This window comes from Oncorhynchus gorbuscha, unplaced genomic scaffold (genome assembly GCF_021184085.1).
Source record: "Oncorhynchus gorbuscha isolate QuinsamMale2020 ecotype Even-year unplaced genomic scaffold, OgorEven_v1.0 Un_scaffold_850, whole genome shotgun sequence".
NCBI lineage: Eukaryota > Metazoa > Chordata > Actinopteri > Salmoniformes > Salmonidae > Oncorhynchus > Oncorhynchus gorbuscha.
This window is the reverse complement of record NW_025745840.1, coordinates 177,919-195,418: the sequence shown is the minus strand read 5'-3', so window position 1 is coordinate 195,418 and position 17,500 is coordinate 177,919. Positions and strand designations below refer to the sequence as shown.

Here is a 17,500-nt window from a genome sequence, read left to right as displayed (position 1 = left end):
ACCACAATGACATTCTAGTTCTCTGATTAGAACGACGGAACCACAATGACATTCTAGTTCTCTGATTAGAACGACGGAACCACAATGACATTCTAGTTCTCTGATTAGAACCACAGAACAGTCAATCCTGAGAGAATGAATGGAAGGTTGAAATGGAATGCTCAGAGAGAGCAACATTAGACATGGTGTCCAGATCATTCATTTTCCCCAACTTATTGTTTATCCATCTTTCTGTGTCTGGTCAGGTACTGTGGAGGTCACCTCTCACCTCATACTCTGTGATGTTAGGTCTCACGGTAACCGTGGAGACAGAGAGGTCGTCGTAAAGGTCACTGTAGTCAAACTCATCAAACTCCTCCACCTTAACCCTCCTGGCGGGCTTTGTCTCCTACACACACACACACACACACACACACACACACACACACACACACACACACACACACACACACACACACACACACACACACACACACACACACACACACACACACACACACACACACACACACACACACACACACATACGCTGTGTTCAGAGGCCATGGAGTGAGGCAGGAGTTAAATCGAACAGGGGACGGAGGAAGAGAGGTGGGCACATGGAACACTGGCACATGGAACACTGGCACATGGAACACTGGCACACGGAACACTGGCACACGGAACACTGGCACACGGAACACTGGCACACGGAACACTGGCACACGAAACACTGGCACACGAAACACTGGCACACGGAACTGTCATGCAGGTGAATGAGGACCCAAAAGCGACTTGGCGAAAACAGAGTATTTAATCCAGTAATAAACTTTACAAAACAAAAAGCATAATACTACTCGTTAAGACGAGAACAGACTGGAGACTTGATCGAGAACTGCAGGTTGCCTCGGGAAGGCACTTGAACCTAGCAGACTCAGACACCTGCTCACCACGCAGCATCTGAGGGAAACACGACACGACAGGGCAAAACATAGACACAGCACGGTGAATTATAGATGAGGATCCGACAGGGCAGGTACGGGAAACAAGGAGAGAAATAGGGACTCTAATCAGGGAAAAGGATCGGGAACAGGTGTGGGAAGACTAAATGATGATTAGGGGAATAGGAACAGCTGGGAGCAGGAACGGAACGATAGAGAGAAGAGAGAGCGAGAGAGTGAGAGAGGGAGGGGGAGAGAGAGGGCTAGAAAGAGGGAAAGAACCTAATAAGACCAGCAGAGGGAAACGAATAGAATGGGAAGCACAGGGACAAGACATGATAATAAATGACAAAACATGACAGTACCCCCCCACTCACCGAGCGCCTCCTGGCGCACTCGAGGAGGAATCCTGGCGGCAACGGAGGAAATCATCAATGAGTGAACGGTCCAGCACGTCCCGAGACGGAACCCAACTCCTCTCCTCAGGACCGTAACCCTCCCAATCCACTAAGTATTGGTGACCCCGTCCCCGAGAACGCATGTCCATGATCTTATGTACCTTGTAAATAGGTGCGCTCTCGACAAGGACGGGAGGGGGAGGGAAGACGAACGGGGTGCGAAGAAAGGGCTTAACACAGGAGACATGGAAGACAGGATGAACGCGACGAAGATGTCGCGGAAGAAGCAGTCGCACAGCGACAGGATTGACGACCTGGGAGACACGGAACGGACCAATGAACCGCGGAGTCAACTTACGAGAAGCTGTCGTAAGAGGAAGGTTGCGAGTGGAAAGCCACACTCTCTGGCCGCAACAATACCTAGGACTCTTAATCCTGCGTTTATTGGCGGCTCTCACAGTCTGTGCCCTGTAGCGGCAAAGTGCAGACCTCACCCTCCTCCAGGTGCGCTCACAACGTTGGACAAACGCTTGAGCGGAGGGAACGCTGGACTCGGCAAGCTGGGAAGAGAATAGAGGAGGCTGGTAACCCAGACTACTCTGAAACGGAGATAACCCGGTAGCAGACGAAGGAAGCGAGTTGTGAGCGTATTCTGCCCAGGGAGCTGTTCTGCCCAAGACGCAGGGTTTCTGAAAGAAAGGCTGCGTAGTATGCGACCAATCGTCTGATTGGCCCTCTCTGCTTGACCGTTAGACTGGGGATGAAACCCGGAAGAGAGACTGACGGACGCACCAATCAAACGACAGAACTCCCTCCAAAACTGTGACGTGAATTGCGGGCCTCTGTCTGAAACGGCGTCTAACGGGAGGCCATGAATTCTGAACACATTCTCGATAATGATTTGTGCCGTCTCCTTAGCGGAAGGAAGTTTAGCGAGGGGAATGAAATGTGCCGCCTTAGAGAACCTATCGACAACCGTAAGAATCACAGTCTTCCCCGCAGACAAAGGCAGACCGGTAATGAAGTCTAGGGCGATGTGAGACCATGGTCGAGAAGGAATGGGGAGCGGTCTGAGACGACCGGCAGGAGGAGAGTTACCCGACTTAGTCTGCCCGCAGTCCGAACAAGCAGCCACGAAACGGCGCGTGTCACGCTCCTGAGTCGGCCACCAAAATCGCTGGCGAATAGACGCAAGAGTGCCTCGAACACCGGGATGACCAGCTAACTTGGCAGAGTGAGCCCACTGAAGAACAGCCAGACGAGTGGAAACAGGAACGAAAAGGAGGTTACTAGGACAAGCGCGCGGCGACGCAGTGTGCGTGAGTGCTTGCTTAACCTGTCTTTCAATTCCCCAGACTGTCAACCCGACAACACGCCCATAAGGAAGAATCCCCTCGGGATCAGTAGAAGCCACAGAAGAACTAAACAGACGGGATAAGGCATCAGGCTTGGTGTTCTTGCTACCCGGACGGTAAGAAATCACAAACTCGAAACGAGCGAAAACAACGCCCAACGAGCTTGACGGGCATTAAGTCGTTTGGCAGAACGGATGTACTCAAGGTTCTTATGGTCTGTCCAAACGACAAAAGGAACGGTCGCCCCCTCCAACCACTGTCGCCATTCGCCTAGGGCTAAGCGGATGGCGAGCAGTTCACGGTTACCCACATCATAGTTGCGCTCAGATGGCGACAGGCGATGAGAAAAATAAGCGCAAGGATGAACCTTATCGTCAGACTGGAAGCGCTGGGATAGAATGGCTCCCACGCCTACCTCTGAAGCGTCAACCTCGACAATGAATTGTCTAGTGACGTCAGGAGTAACGAGGATAGGAGCGGACGTAAAACGTTCTTTTAGAAGATCAAAAGCTCCCTGGGCGGAACCGGACCACTTAAAACACGTCTTGACAGAAGTAAGAGCTGTGAGAGGGGCAGCAACTTGACCGAAATTACGAATGAAACGCCGATAGAAATTAGCGAAACCTAAAAAGCGCTGCAACTCGACACGTGACCTTGGAACGGGCCAATCACTGACAGCTTGGACCTTAGCGGAATCCATCTGAATGCCTTCAGCGGAAATAACGGAACCGAGAAAAGTAACGGAGGAGACATGAAAAGAGCACTTCTCAGCCTTTACGTAGAGACAATTATAATATAATATAAATATATGCCATTTAGCAGACGCTTTTATCCAAAGCGACTTACAGTCATGTGTGCATAGATTCTACGTATGGGTGGCCCCGGGGAATCGAACCCACTACCCTGGCGTTACAAGCGCCATGCTCTACCAACTGAGCTACAGAAGGACCACACGCTTCTGGACTTCAATGCACAACACATCAGCTGTATGTGACCAGGTGAAAAAAAAAAAGTTTCCAAAACCTCATAGGTTTGTATTGAAGTCAAATTACTCAGAGGAGAAACGGAAACTCGCTGTTCTCCAGGCTACACCATGGTGCTACCCTACAGAATGCTGCTGAGGCTACTGTAGACCTTCATGTTTTCATCAATTATTTGGTGACGTGATTATTTTTAATATAGTTTTATCTAAAAAGGATTAAACTTTTTACATGTTTTATCATTTTCATTTTTACGAAAATCACTGAGGAGGAGGGTCAACCCCTTCCTCCTCTCAGAGCCTCCACTTCCTCCTCTGAGGAGCCTCCCCTTTCTCCTCTGAGGAAGCTCCTCTTCCTCCTCGCGAGCCTCCCCTCCTCCTCTGAGGAAGCTCCTCTTCCTCCTCGCGGGAGCCTCCCCTTCCTCCTCTGAGGAAGCTCCTCTTCCTCCTCTCGGGAGCCTCCACTTCCTCCTCTGAGGAAGCTCCTCTTCCTCCTCTCGGGAGCCTCCACTTCCTCCTCTGAGGAGCCTCTCCTTTCTCCTCTGAGGAAGCTCCTCTTCCTTCTCTTAGGAGCCTCCCCTTCTTCCTCTGAGGAGCCTCTCCTTTCTCCTCTGAGGAGCATCCCCTTCCTCCTCTCAGGAGCCTCCCCTTCCTCCTCTGAGGAGCCTCCACTGCACCCAAAGGAAGCATTGGAGTCAACATGTGCCAGCATCCCTGTGGAAAGCTTTCGACACCTTGTAGAGTCCATGCCCCGACGAATTGAGGCTATTCTTAGGGAGAAAGGGGAGGGTCCAACTCCATATTAGGAAGGTGTTCGAAATGTTTGGTATAATCAGTGGATATATCTGCCATTTAGCAGACACTTTTATCCGAAGGGATTTGCAGTCATGTTTGCAAACACTTTACATATGGATGGTCCCAGGAATCAAACCCACTACCCTGGTTTAACAAGCACTATACTCTACCAACTGAGCTACAGGACCACAAGGAATGACGCAGATAAACACACACAGCCTGAGTTTCAAAAATATAATTGAATCAAAGACCGTAACATTGAAACTGACATACTTCATATTAGACGTAGGCCGATTAATTAGGGCCGATTTCAAGTTTTTATAACATTTCTTTTTTACACCTTTATTTAATCTTTATTTAACTAGGCAAGTCAGTTAAGAACACATTCTTATTTTCAATGACGGCCTAGGAACGGTGGGTTAACTGCCTTGTCCAGGGGCAGAACGCTAGAATTTCACCCTGTCAGCTCGGGGGATCCAAACCTGCAACCTTACAGTTAACTAGTCCAACGCTCTAACCACCTGCCTCTCATTGCACTCCATGAGGAGCCTGCCTGTTACACGAATGTAGTAGAAGCCAAGTTAAATTGCTAGCTATCATTAAACTTCTTATAAAGAATAATCAATCAATCATAATCACTAGTTATAACTACTTGCGTTCATTGCACGCAGAGTCAGGGTAGATGCAACAGTTTGGGCAGCCTGGCTCATTGCGAACTAATTTGCCAGGACTTTAAGTAATTATGACATAACATTGAAGGTTGTGCAATGTAACAAGAATATTTAGATTTAGGGATGCCACCCTTTAGATGAAACACCGAACGGTTCCGTATTTCACTGATGCTTACTGACAAGCCCTTAACCAACAATGTAGTTAAGAAAAATAAGGGTTAAGAAAATATTTCCTAAATAAAAAAAGTAACAATAAAAAAACAATAACGAGGCAAAATACAGGAAGTACAGAGTCAATGTGGAGGCTATATACAGGAGGTACCAATACAGAGTCAATGTGGAGGCTAAATACAGGAGGTACCAGTACAGAGTCAATCTGGAGGCTATATACAGGATGTACCAGTACAGAGTTAATGTGGATGCTATATACAGGAGGCACCAGTACAGAGTTAATGTGGAGGCTGTATACAGGAAGTAACAGTACAGAGTCAATGTGGAGGCTATATACAGGAGATACCAGTACAGAGTCAATGTGGAGGCTATATACACGGGTACCAGTACAGAGTCAATGTGGAGGCTATATACAGGGGGTACCAGTACAGAGTCAATGTGGAGACTATATACAGGGGGTACCAGTACAGAGTCAATGTGGAGGCTATATACAAGGGGTACCAGTACAGAGTCAATGTTGAGGCTATATACAGGAGGTACCAGTACATAGTCAATGTGGAGGCTATATACAGGAGGTACCGGAACAGAGTCAATGTGGAGGCTATATACAGGAGGTACCAGTACAGAGTCAATATGGAGGCTATATACAGGGGGTACCAGTACAGAGTCCATGTGGAGGCTATATACAGGGGGTACCAGTACAGAGTCAATGTGGAGGCTATATACAGGAGTTACCAGTACATAGTCAATGTGGAGGCTATATACAGGAGGTACCGGAACAGAGTCAATGTGGAGGCTATATACAGGAGGTACCAGTACAGAGTCAATATGGAGGCTATATACAGGGGGTACCAGTACAGTGTCCATGTGGAGGCTATATACAGGAGGTACCAGTACAGAGTTAATGTGGAGGCTGTATACAGGAAGTACCGGTACAGAGTCAACGTGGAGGCTATATACAGGAGGTACCAGTATAGAGTTAATGTGGAGGCTATATACAGGAGGTACCAGTACAGAGTCAATGTGGAGGCAATATACAGGATATATCAGTACAGAGTTAATGTGGAGGCTATATACAGGAGGTACCAGTACAGAGTTAATGTGGAGGCTGTATACAGGAGGTACCAGTACAGAGTTAATGTGGAGGCTATATACAGGAGATACCAGTACAGAGTTAATGTGGAGGCTGTATACAGGAGGTACCAGTACAGAGTTAATCTGGAGGCTATATACATGAGATACCAGTACAGAGTCAATGTGGAGGCTATATACAGGAGGTACCAGTACAGAGTCAATGTGGAGACTATATACAGGGGGTACCAGTACAGAGTGGAGGCTATACAAGGGATGTTTACATACACTTAGGTTGGAGTCATTAAAACTCGGTTTTCAACCACTCCACAAATATCTTGTTGACAAACTATAGTATATGCAAGTATAAACACCACGGGACCACACAGCCGTCATACCGCTCAGGAAGGAGACTTGTTCTGTCTCCTAGAGATCAACATACGTTGGTGCAAAAAGTGCAAACCAGTCCCAGAACAACAGCAAAGGACCTTGTGAAGATGCTGGAGGAAACAGGTACAAAAATATCTATATCCATAGTAAAAATGAGTCCTATATCAACATAACCTGAAAGGACGCTCAGCAAGGAAGAACCCACTGAAGAAGGGCCTTGGTTAGGGATGTATCCTTGTTTTGAATCCCAGCCACCGTAGGAGGCCTTTTGCCTTTTGGTTGGCCGCCGTTGTAAATAAGAATTTGTTCTTAACTGACTTGCCAAGTTAAATAAAGGTTCAATAATAAATAAATAAAATAAAAATAAAGTACAGAGAGATAATTGATGAAAATCTGCTCCAGAGCACTCAGGACCTCAGACTGGGGCAAAGGTTCACCTTCCAACAGAACAACAACCCTAAGCACACAGACAAAGGACAATTCTCTAAAAGGCGCTGTAGAACACGTCGAACGTGCTGAACATGAATCTCGAGTGACGGTGAAAAAATCAGGATATCGTCAAGATAGACAAAAACAAAGATGTTCAGCATGTCTCTCAGAACATCATTAACTAATGCCTGAAAAACAGCTGGCGCATTGGCGAGACCAAACGGCAGAACCCGGTACTCAAAATGCCCTAACGGAGTGTTAAACGCCGTTTTCCACTCGTCCCCCTCTCTGATGCGCACGAGATGGTAAGCGTTACGAAGGTCCAACTTAGTAAAGCACCTGGCTCCCTGCAGAATCTCGAAGGCTGATGACATAAGGGGAAGCGGATAACGATTCTTAACCGTTATGTCATTCAGCCCTCGATAATCCACGCAGGGGCGCAGAGTACCGTCCTTCTTCTTAACAAAAAAGAACCCCGCCCGGCCGGAGAGGAAGAAGGCACTATGGTACCGGCGTCAAGAGACACAGATAAATAATCCTCGAGAGCCTTACGTTCGGGAGCCGACAGAGAGTATAGTCTACCCCGAGGAGGAGTGGTCCCCGGAAGGAGATCAATACTACAATCATACGACCGGTGAGGAGGAAGGGAGTTGGCTCGGGACCGACTGAAGACCGTGCGCAGATCATGATATTCCTCCGGCACTCCTGTCAAATCGCCAGGTTCCTCCTGAGAAGTGGGGACAGAAGAAATGGGAGGGATGGCAGACATTAAGCACTTCACATGACAAGATACGTTCCAGGATAGGATAGAATTACAAGACCAATTAATAGAAGGATTATGACATACTAGCCAGGGATGACCCAAAACAACAGGTGTGAAAGGTGAACGAAAAATCAAAAAGAAATAGTCTCACTGTGGTTACCAGATACTGTGAGAGTTAAAGGTAGTGTCTCAAATCTGATACTGGGAAGATGACTACCATCTAAGGCAAACATGGGCGTAGGCTTGTCTAACTGTCTGAAAGGAATGTTATGTTTCCGAACCCATGCTTCGTCCATGAAACAACCCTCAGCCCCAGAGTCAATCAAGGCACTGCATGTAGCACCCGAACCGGTCCAGCGTAGATGGACCGACATAGTAGTACAAGATCTAGATGAAGAGACCTGAGTAGTAGCGCTCACCAGTAGCCCTCCGCTTACTGATGGGCTCTGGCCTCTTACTGGACATGAATTAACAAAATGTCCATCAAATCCGCAATAGAGGCACAGGCGGTTGGTGATCCTCCGTTCCCTCTCCTTAGTCGAGATGCGAATCCCTCCCAGCTGCATGGGCTCAGTCTCAGAGCCAGAGGAGGGAGATGGTTGCGATGCGGAGCAGGGAAACACCGTTGATGCGAGCTCTCTTCCACGAGCCTGGTGACGAAGATCTACCCGTCGTTCTATGCGGATGGCGAGAGCAATCAAAGAGTCCACACTGGAAGGAACCTCCCGAGAGAGAATCTCATCTTTGACCACTGTGTGGAGTCCCTCCAGAAAACGAGCGAGCAGCGCCGGCTCGTTCCAGTCACTAGAGGCAGCAAGAGTACGAAACTCTATAGAGTAATCCGTTATGGATCGATCACCTTGGCATAGGGAAGCCAGGACCCTAGAAGCCTCCCCACCAAAAACTGAACGGTCAAAAACCCGAATCATCTCCTCTTTAAAGTTCTGGTAATTGTTAGAACAATCAGCCCTTGCCTCCCAGATAGCTGTGCCCCACTCTCGGGCCCGGCCAGTAAGGAGTGAAATGACGTAAGCAACCCGAGCTCTCTCTCTAGAGTATGTGTTGGGTTGGAGAGAGAACACAATCTCACACTGGGTGAGAAAGGAGCGGCACTCAGTGGGCTGCCCGGAGTAGCAAGGTGGGTTATTAACCCTAGGTTCTGGAGGCTCGGCAGGCCAGGAAGTAACAGGTGGCACGAGACGAAGACTCTGGAACTGTCCAGAGAGGTCGGAAACCTGAGCGGCCAGGTTCTCCACGGCATGGCGAGCAGCAGACAATTCCTGCTCGTGTCTGCCGAGCATGGCTCCTTGGATCTCGACGGCAGTGTTACGAGCGTCTGTAGTCGCTGGGTCCATTCCTCGGTCGGATCCTTCTGTCATGCAGGTGAATGAGGACCCAAAAGCGACTTGGCGAAAACAGAGTATTTAATCCAGTAATAAACTTTACAAAACAAAAAGCATAATACTACTCGTTAAGACGAGAACAGACTGGAGACTTGATCGAGAACTGCAGGTTGCCTCGGGAAGGCACTTGAACCTAGCAGACTCAGACACCTGCTCACCACGCAGCATCTGAGGGAAACACGACACGACAGGGCAAAACATAGACACAGCACGGTGAATTATAGATGAGGATCCGACAGGGCAGGTACGGGAAACAAGGAGAGAAATAGGGACTCTAATCAGGGAAAAGGATCGGGAACAGGTGTGGGAAGACTAAATGATGATTAGGGGAATAGGAACAGCTGGGAGCAGGAACGGAACGATAGAGAGAAGAGAGAGCGAGAGAGTGAGAGAGGGAGGGGGAGAGAGAGGGCTAGAAAGAGGGAAAGAACCTAATAAGACCAGCAGAGGGAAACGAATAGAATGGGAAGCACAGGGACAAGACATGATAATAAATGACAAAACATGACAGGAACACTGGCACACGGAACACTGGCACACGGAACACTGGCACACGGAACACTGGCACACGGAACACTGGCACACGGAACATTCCACATGGAACTTTAACACACGGAACACTGGCACACGGAACTTTAGCACACGGAACACTGGCACACGGAACACTTCAACACAGAACTCTAGCACATGGAACACTGGCTATAGAGGGGAGATAGAGAGGGGAGGGGAGGGAGAGAGAGATAGAGAGGGGAGGGAGAGAGAGAGAGAGAGAGAGAGAGAGAGAGAGAGAGAGAGAGAGAGAGAGAGAGAGAGAGGGAGGGGAGGGAGAGAGAGAGAGAGAGGGGGGGAGAGATAGAGAGAGAGAGGGTGGAGGGAGAGAGAGAGATAGATAGAGAGGGGAGAGAGAGAGAGATAGAGGGGAGGGAGAGATAGATAGAGAGTGGTGGGAGAGAGATAGAGGTGAGAGAGAGAGAGAGTGGGGAGGGAGAGAGAGATAGAGAGGGGATGGAGAGAGATAGAGATAGAGGGAGAGAGAGATAGAGAGGGGAGGGAGTGAGAGATAGAGAGGGGAGGGAGAGAGAGAGAGGGGGAGGAGAGAGAGACAGAGAGGGACGGAGAGAGATAGAGGGGAGAGAGAGAGAGGGGGAGGAGAGAGAGACAGAGAGGGGAGGGAGAGAGAGAGAGAGGGGGGAGAGAGAGACAGAGAGGGGAGGGAGAGAGAGAGATAGAGGGGGGGGAGAGAGAGACAGAGAGGGGAGGGAGAGAGAGAGATACTGCAATGAATGGAAAGAAAGAGATAAAGATAACTCTGTCATAGAATAGGCTGTCTAATAGGACTCTCATCATCACCTCCCTGTCTCTTGATAGGCTGCCTAAAAGGAACTCACCTCCTCAGTCTCTTGTGATAGGCTGTCGTAGGGTAAAGGGGCGTGGCAGTCGGGAATGTAGTCTTGACAGTAGGTTTCTGCAGCTCTGGGGTCAGCTACGATCAACAATTGTTGGATTTCTCCCTGTGGACACACACACATTAATAACATAGATGAGACACACACATTAATAACATAGATGAGACACACACATTAATAAAATAGATGAGACACACACATTAATAAAATAGATGAAACACACCATTTATTTTTATTCATGCAGCTGTTATTTTTTGGGTAAATGGTACAGCTATTATGAACTGTGACTGAATGAATGTGATTACCTATCAGTGACTGAATGAATGTGATTACCTATCAGTGACTGAACAAATGTGATTACCTATCAGTGACTGAATGAATGTGATTACCTATCAGTGACTGAATGAATGTGATTACCTATCAGTGACTGAATGAACGTGATTACCTATCAGTGACTGAATGAATGTGATTACCTATCAGTGACTGAATGAATGTGATTACCTATCAGTGACTGAATGAATGTGATTACCTATCAGTGACTGAATGAATGTGATTACCTATCAGTGACTGAATGAATGTGATTACCTATCAGTGACTGAATGAATGTGATTACCTATCAGTGACTGAATGAATGTGATTGTTGAATTACAAACACATGACCACAAGAGGGGGCTGTAGAGAGATATAGAGTTAGTGCTCAGTGTTTATCTCTGTGTGCCCGGGTGTGTGTGTGTGTGTGTGTGTGTGTGTGTGTGTGTGTGTGTGTGTGTGTGTGTGTGTGTGTGTGTGTGTGTGTGCGTGCGTGCGTGCGTGCGTGTGTGTGTGTGTGTGTGTGTGTGTGTGTGTGTGTGTGTGTGTGTGTGTGTGTGTGTGTGTGTGTGTGTGTGTGTGTGTGTGTGTGTGTGTGTGTGTGTGTGTGTATGTGTGTGTGTAGTGTACCTGCGGGCGGGTGTGCGAATCCACAGAGAATCCAACCCCACACACAGAGAATCCAACCCCACACACACTCTTACTTCCCCCAGCACAGTCCTACCCCAACACAGTCCTACCTCCAACACAGTCCTACCTCCAACACAGTCCTACCTCCAACACAGTCCTAACCCAAACACAGTCCTACCTCCGACACAGTCCTACCCCCAACACAGTCCTACGTCCAACACAGTCCTACCCCCAACACAGTCCTACCTCCAACACAGTCCTACCTCCAACACAGTCCTACCCCCAACACAGTCCTACCCCCAACACAGTCCTACCCCCAACACAGTCCTACCCCAACACAGTCCTACCCCAACACAGTCCTAACTCCAACACAGTCCTACCTCCAACACAGTCCTACCCCCAACACCGTCCTACCCCAACACAGTCCTACGTCCAACACAGTCCTACCTCCAACACAGTCCTACCTCCAATACAGTCCTACCTCCAACACAGTCCTACCCCAACACAGTCCTACCTCCAACACAGTCCTACCCCAACACAGTCCTACCCCCAACACAGTCCTACCCCAACACAGTCCTACCTCCAACACAGTCCTACACCAACACAGTCCTACCTCCAACACAGTCCTACCCCAACATAGTCCTACCTCCAACACAGTCCTACCCCCAACACAGTCCTACCTCCAACACAGTCCTACCCCCAACACAGTCCTACCTCCAACACAGTCCTACCCCCAACACAGTCCTACCCCCAACACAGTCCTACCTCCAACACAGTCCTACCCCCAACACAGTCCTACCCCCAACACAGTCCTACCCCAACACAGTCCTACCCCAACACAGTCCTAACTCCAACACAGTCCTACCTCCAACACAGTCCTACCCCCAACACAGTCCTACCCCCAACACAGTCCTACCTCCAACACAGTCCTACCCCAACACAGTCCTACTCCCAACACAGTCCTACCTCCAACACAGTCCTACCTCCAACACAGTCCTACCCCGAACACAGTCCTACCTCCAACACAGTCCTACTCCCAACACAGTCCTACCTCCAACACAGTCCTACCTCCAACACAGTCCTACCCCGAACACAGTCCTACCTCCAACACAGTCCTACCTCCAACACAGTCCTACCCCCAACACAGTCCTACCCCAACACAGTCCTACCTCCAACACAGTCCTACCCCAACACAGTCCTACCTCCAACACAGTCCTACCCCAACACAGTCCTACCTCCAACACAGTCCTACCTCCAACACAGTCCTACCTCCAACACAGTCCTACCCCAACACAGTCCTACCTCCAACACAGTCCTACCTCCAACAGAGTCCTACCCCAACAATGTCCTACCTCCAACACAGTTCTACCTCCAACACAGTCCTACCCCAACACAGTCCTACCTCCAACACAGTCCTACCTCCAACACAGTCCTACCTCCAACACAGTCCTACCCCAAACACAGTCCTACCTCCAACACAGTCCTACCTCCAACACAGTCCTACCCCAACGCAGTCCTACCTCCAACACAGTTCTACCTCCAACACAGTCCTACCCCAACACAGTCCTACCTCCAACACAATCCTACCTCCAACACAGTCCTACCCCCAACACAGTCCTACCTCCAACACAGTCCTACCTCCAACACAGTCCTACCCCCAACACAGTCCTAACTCCAACACAGTCCTACCCCAACACAGTCTTACCCCCAACACAGTCCTACCCCAAAACAGTCCTACCCCCAACACAGTCCTACCTCCAACACAGTCCTACCCCCAACACAGTCCTACCTCCAACACAGTCCTACCTCCAACACAGTCCTAACTCCAACACAGTTCTACCTCCAACTCAGTCCTACCCCAACACAGTCCTACCCCAACACAGTCCTACGTCCAACACAGTCCTACCTCCAACACAGTCCTACCCCAACACAGTCCTACCTCCAACACAGTCCTACCTCCAACACAGTCCTACCCCAACACAGTCCTACCTCCAACACAGTCCTACCTCCAACACAGTCCTACCCCAACCCAGTCCTACCTCCAACACAGTCCTACCTCCAACACAGTCCTACCTCCAACACAGTCCTACCCCAAACACAGTCCTACCTCCAACACAGTCCTACCCCCAACACAGTCCTACCTCCAACACAGTCCTACCCCCAACACAGTCCTACCTCCAACACAGTCCTACCCCCAACACAGTCCTACCTCCAACACAGTCCTACCCCAACACAGTCCTACCCCCAACACAGTCCTACCCCAAAACAGTCCTACCTCCAACACAGTCCTACCTCCAACACAGTCCTACCCCGAACACAGTCCTACCTCCAACACAGTCCTACCTCCAACACAGTCCTAACTCCAACACAGTTCTACCTCCAACTCAGTCCTACCCCAACACAGTCCTACCCCAACACAGTCCTACGTCCAACACAGTCCTACCTCCAACACAGTCCTACCTCCAATACAGTCCTACCTCCAACAAAGTCCTACCCCAACACAGTCCTACCTCCAACACAGTCCTACCCCAACACAGTCCTACCCCAACACAGTCCTACCCCCAACACAGTCCTACCCCAAAACAGTCCTACCTCCAACACAGTCCTACCTCCAACACAGTCCTACCCCAACACAGTCCTACCTCCAACACAGTCCTACCCCAACATAGTCCTACCTCCAACACAGTCCTACCCCCAACACAGTCCTACCTCCAACACAGTCCTACCCCCAACACAGTCCTACCCCCAACACAGTCCTACCTCCAACACAGTCCTACCCCCAACACAGTCCTACCCCCAACACAGTCCTACCCCCAACACAGTCCTACCCCAACACAGTCCTACCCCAACACAGTCCTAACTCCAACACAGTCCTACCTCCAACACAGTCCTACCCCCAACACCGTCCTACCCCCAACACAGTCCTACCTCCAACACAGTCCTACCCCAACACAGTCCTACTCCCAACACAGTCCTACCTCCAACACAGTCCTACCTCCAACACAGTCCTACCCCGAACACAGTCCTACCTCCAACACAGTCCTACTCCCAACACAGTCCTACCTCCAACACAGTCCTACCTCCAACACAGTCCTACCCCGAACACAGTCCTACCTCCAACACAGTCCTACCTCCAACACAGTCCTACCCCCAACACAGTCCTACCCCAACACAGTCCTACCTCCAACACAGTCCTACCCCAACACAGTCCTACCTCCAACACAGTCCTACCCCAACACAGTCCTACCCCAACACAGTCCTACCTCCAACACAGTCCTACCTCCAACACAGTCCTACCTCCAACACAGTCCTACCCCAAACACAGTCCTACCTCCAACACAGTCCTACCCCCAACACAGTCCTACCTCCAACACAGTCCTACCTCCAACACAGTCCTACCTCCAACACAGTCCTACCCCCAACACAGTCCTACCTCCAACACAGTCCTACCCCAACACAGTCCTACCCCCAACACAGTCCTACCCCAAAACAGTCCTACCCCCAACACAGTCCTACCCCTAACACAGTCCTACCCCAACACAGTCCTACCTCCAACACAGTCCTACCACAACACAGTCCTACCTCCAACACTGTCCTACCCCAACACAGTCCTACCTCCAACACAGTCCTACCTCCAACACAGTCCTACCTCCAACACAGTCCTACCCCAACACAGTCCTACCTCCAACACAGTCCTACCTCCAACAGAGTCCTACCCCAACACAGTCCTACCCCCAACACAGTTCTACCTCCAACACAGTCCTACCCCAACACAGTCCTACCTCCAACACAGTCCTACCTCCAACACAGTCCTACCTCCAACACAGTCCTACCCCAAACACAGTCCTACCTCCAACACAGTCCTACCCCCAACACAGTCCTACCTCCAACACAGTCCTACCCCCAACACAGTCCTACCCCCAACACAGTCCTACCCCCAACACAGTCCTACCCCAACACAGTCCTAACTCCAACACAGTCCTACCTCCAACACAGTCCTACCCCCAACACAGTCCTACCCCCAACACAGTCCTACCCCAAACACAGTCCTACCTCCAACACAGTCCTACCCCCAACACAGTCCTACCTCCAACACAGTCCTACCCCCAACACAGTCCTACCCCCAACACAGTCCTACCCCCAACACAGTCCTACCCCAACACAGTCCTAACTCCAACACAGTCCTACCTCCAACACAGTCCTACCCCCAACACAGTCCTACCCCCAACACAGTCCTACCCCAACACAGTCCTACCCCCAACACAGTCCTACCTCCAACACAGTCCTACCCCAACACAGTCCTACCCCCAACACAGTCCTACCTCCAACACAGTCCTACCCCAACACAGTCCTACCTCGAAGACCTGGTCATCCAGTAGCCGTGTCCCGAACACAGTGACCCCTTCAGTGCTGACCTCTGGGTTCAGACCTCTCTGGAGCTCCAGACTCTCCACCTTCTCACAGTCCAGATACAGAGTCACTGACTGACCCTCCACACTGTACGCTACCCTGTGCCATCTGGGTAGAGGGAGAGAGACAGAGTTATTGACAGTGACTGACAGTCTAAACTACTCTGTGACAGAGGGAGAGAGACAGACTGACTGACAGTCTAAACTACTCAGTGACAGAGGGAGAGAGACAGACTGACTGACAGTCTAAACTACTCAGTGACAGAGGGAGAGAGACAGACTGACTGACAGTCTAAACTACTCAGTGACAGAGGGAGAGAGACAGACTGACTGACAGTCTAAACTACTCTGTGACAGAGGGAGAGAGACAGACTGACTGACAGTCTAAACTACTCTGTGACAGAGGGAGAGAGACAGACTGACTGACAGTCTAAACTACTCAGTGACAGAGGAGAGAGACAGACTGACTGACAGTCTAAACTACTCAGTGACAGAGGGAGAGAGACAGACTGACTGACAGTCTAAACTACTCAGTGACAGAGGGAGAGAGACAGACTGACTGACAGTCTAAACTACTCTGTGACAGAGGGAGAGAGACAGACTGACTGACAGTCTAAACTACTCTGTGACAGAGGGAGAGAGACAGACTGACTGACAGTCTAAACTACTCAGTGACAGAGGGAGAGAGACAGACTGACTGACAGTCTAAACTACTCAGTGACAGAGGGAGAGAGACAGACTGACTGACAGTCTAAACTACTCAGTGACAGAGGGAGAGAGACAGACTGACTGACAGTCTAAACTACTCAGTGACAGAGGGAGAGAGACAGACTGACTGACAGTCTAAACTACTCTGTGACAGAGGGAGAGAGACAGACTGACTGACAGTCTAAACTACTCAGTGACAGAGAGAGAGAGACAGACTGACTGACAGTCCAAACTACTCTGTGACAGAGGGAGAGAGAGGGTGCACAATGGTAGTACAACACAGTCACAACACAACACAGTAAGTATGGCACTTTATTGTGATTTCCTGGTTCTGTTTTAACATGTATCTACTGAGTAAATGTCTTGTTTTAACTGTCAAATGAAATCAACAAATCCAAACATCTAAAGAACTGAGAAAGTGATGTGTATTTTGGAGGGGTTATATTGAATAGGAGAAACATAGTGTCTGTGTTCCTGTTTGACGTCCAGTATGAGTGTTACACCTACTTGGAGGGGTTATATTGAATAGGTGAAACATAGTGTCTGTGTTCCTGTTTGACGTCCAGTATGAGTGTTACACCTACTTGGAGGGGTTATATTGAATAGGTGAAACATAGTGTCTGTGTTCCTGTTTGACGTCCAGTATGAGTGTTACACCTACTTGGAGGGGTTATATTGAATAGGTGAAACATA

At 49.6% G+C, this 17,500-nt stretch overlaps 1 protein-coding gene across 1 annotated transcript in view; it reads right to left on the bottom strand.

Annotated features, from left to right (window-relative positions):
* The window catches only part of LOC124020540 (collagen alpha-1(XI) chain-like), a 108,443-nt gene that overhangs the window by 72,958 nt on the left and 17,985 nt on the right, over positions 1 to 17,500 (bottom strand). Inside the window, exons 3-5 of the mRNA XM_046335778.1 lie at positions 16,046 to 16,208; positions 10,734 to 10,856; positions 269 to 388 (exon numbers count right to left, since the gene is read on the bottom strand). Coding sequence (XP_046191734.1) covers positions 269 to 388; positions 10,734 to 10,856; positions 16,046 to 16,208 — 406 coding nt within the window. The remainder of the gene's footprint in view (positions 1 to 268; positions 389 to 10,733; positions 10,857 to 16,045; positions 16,209 to 17,500) is intronic.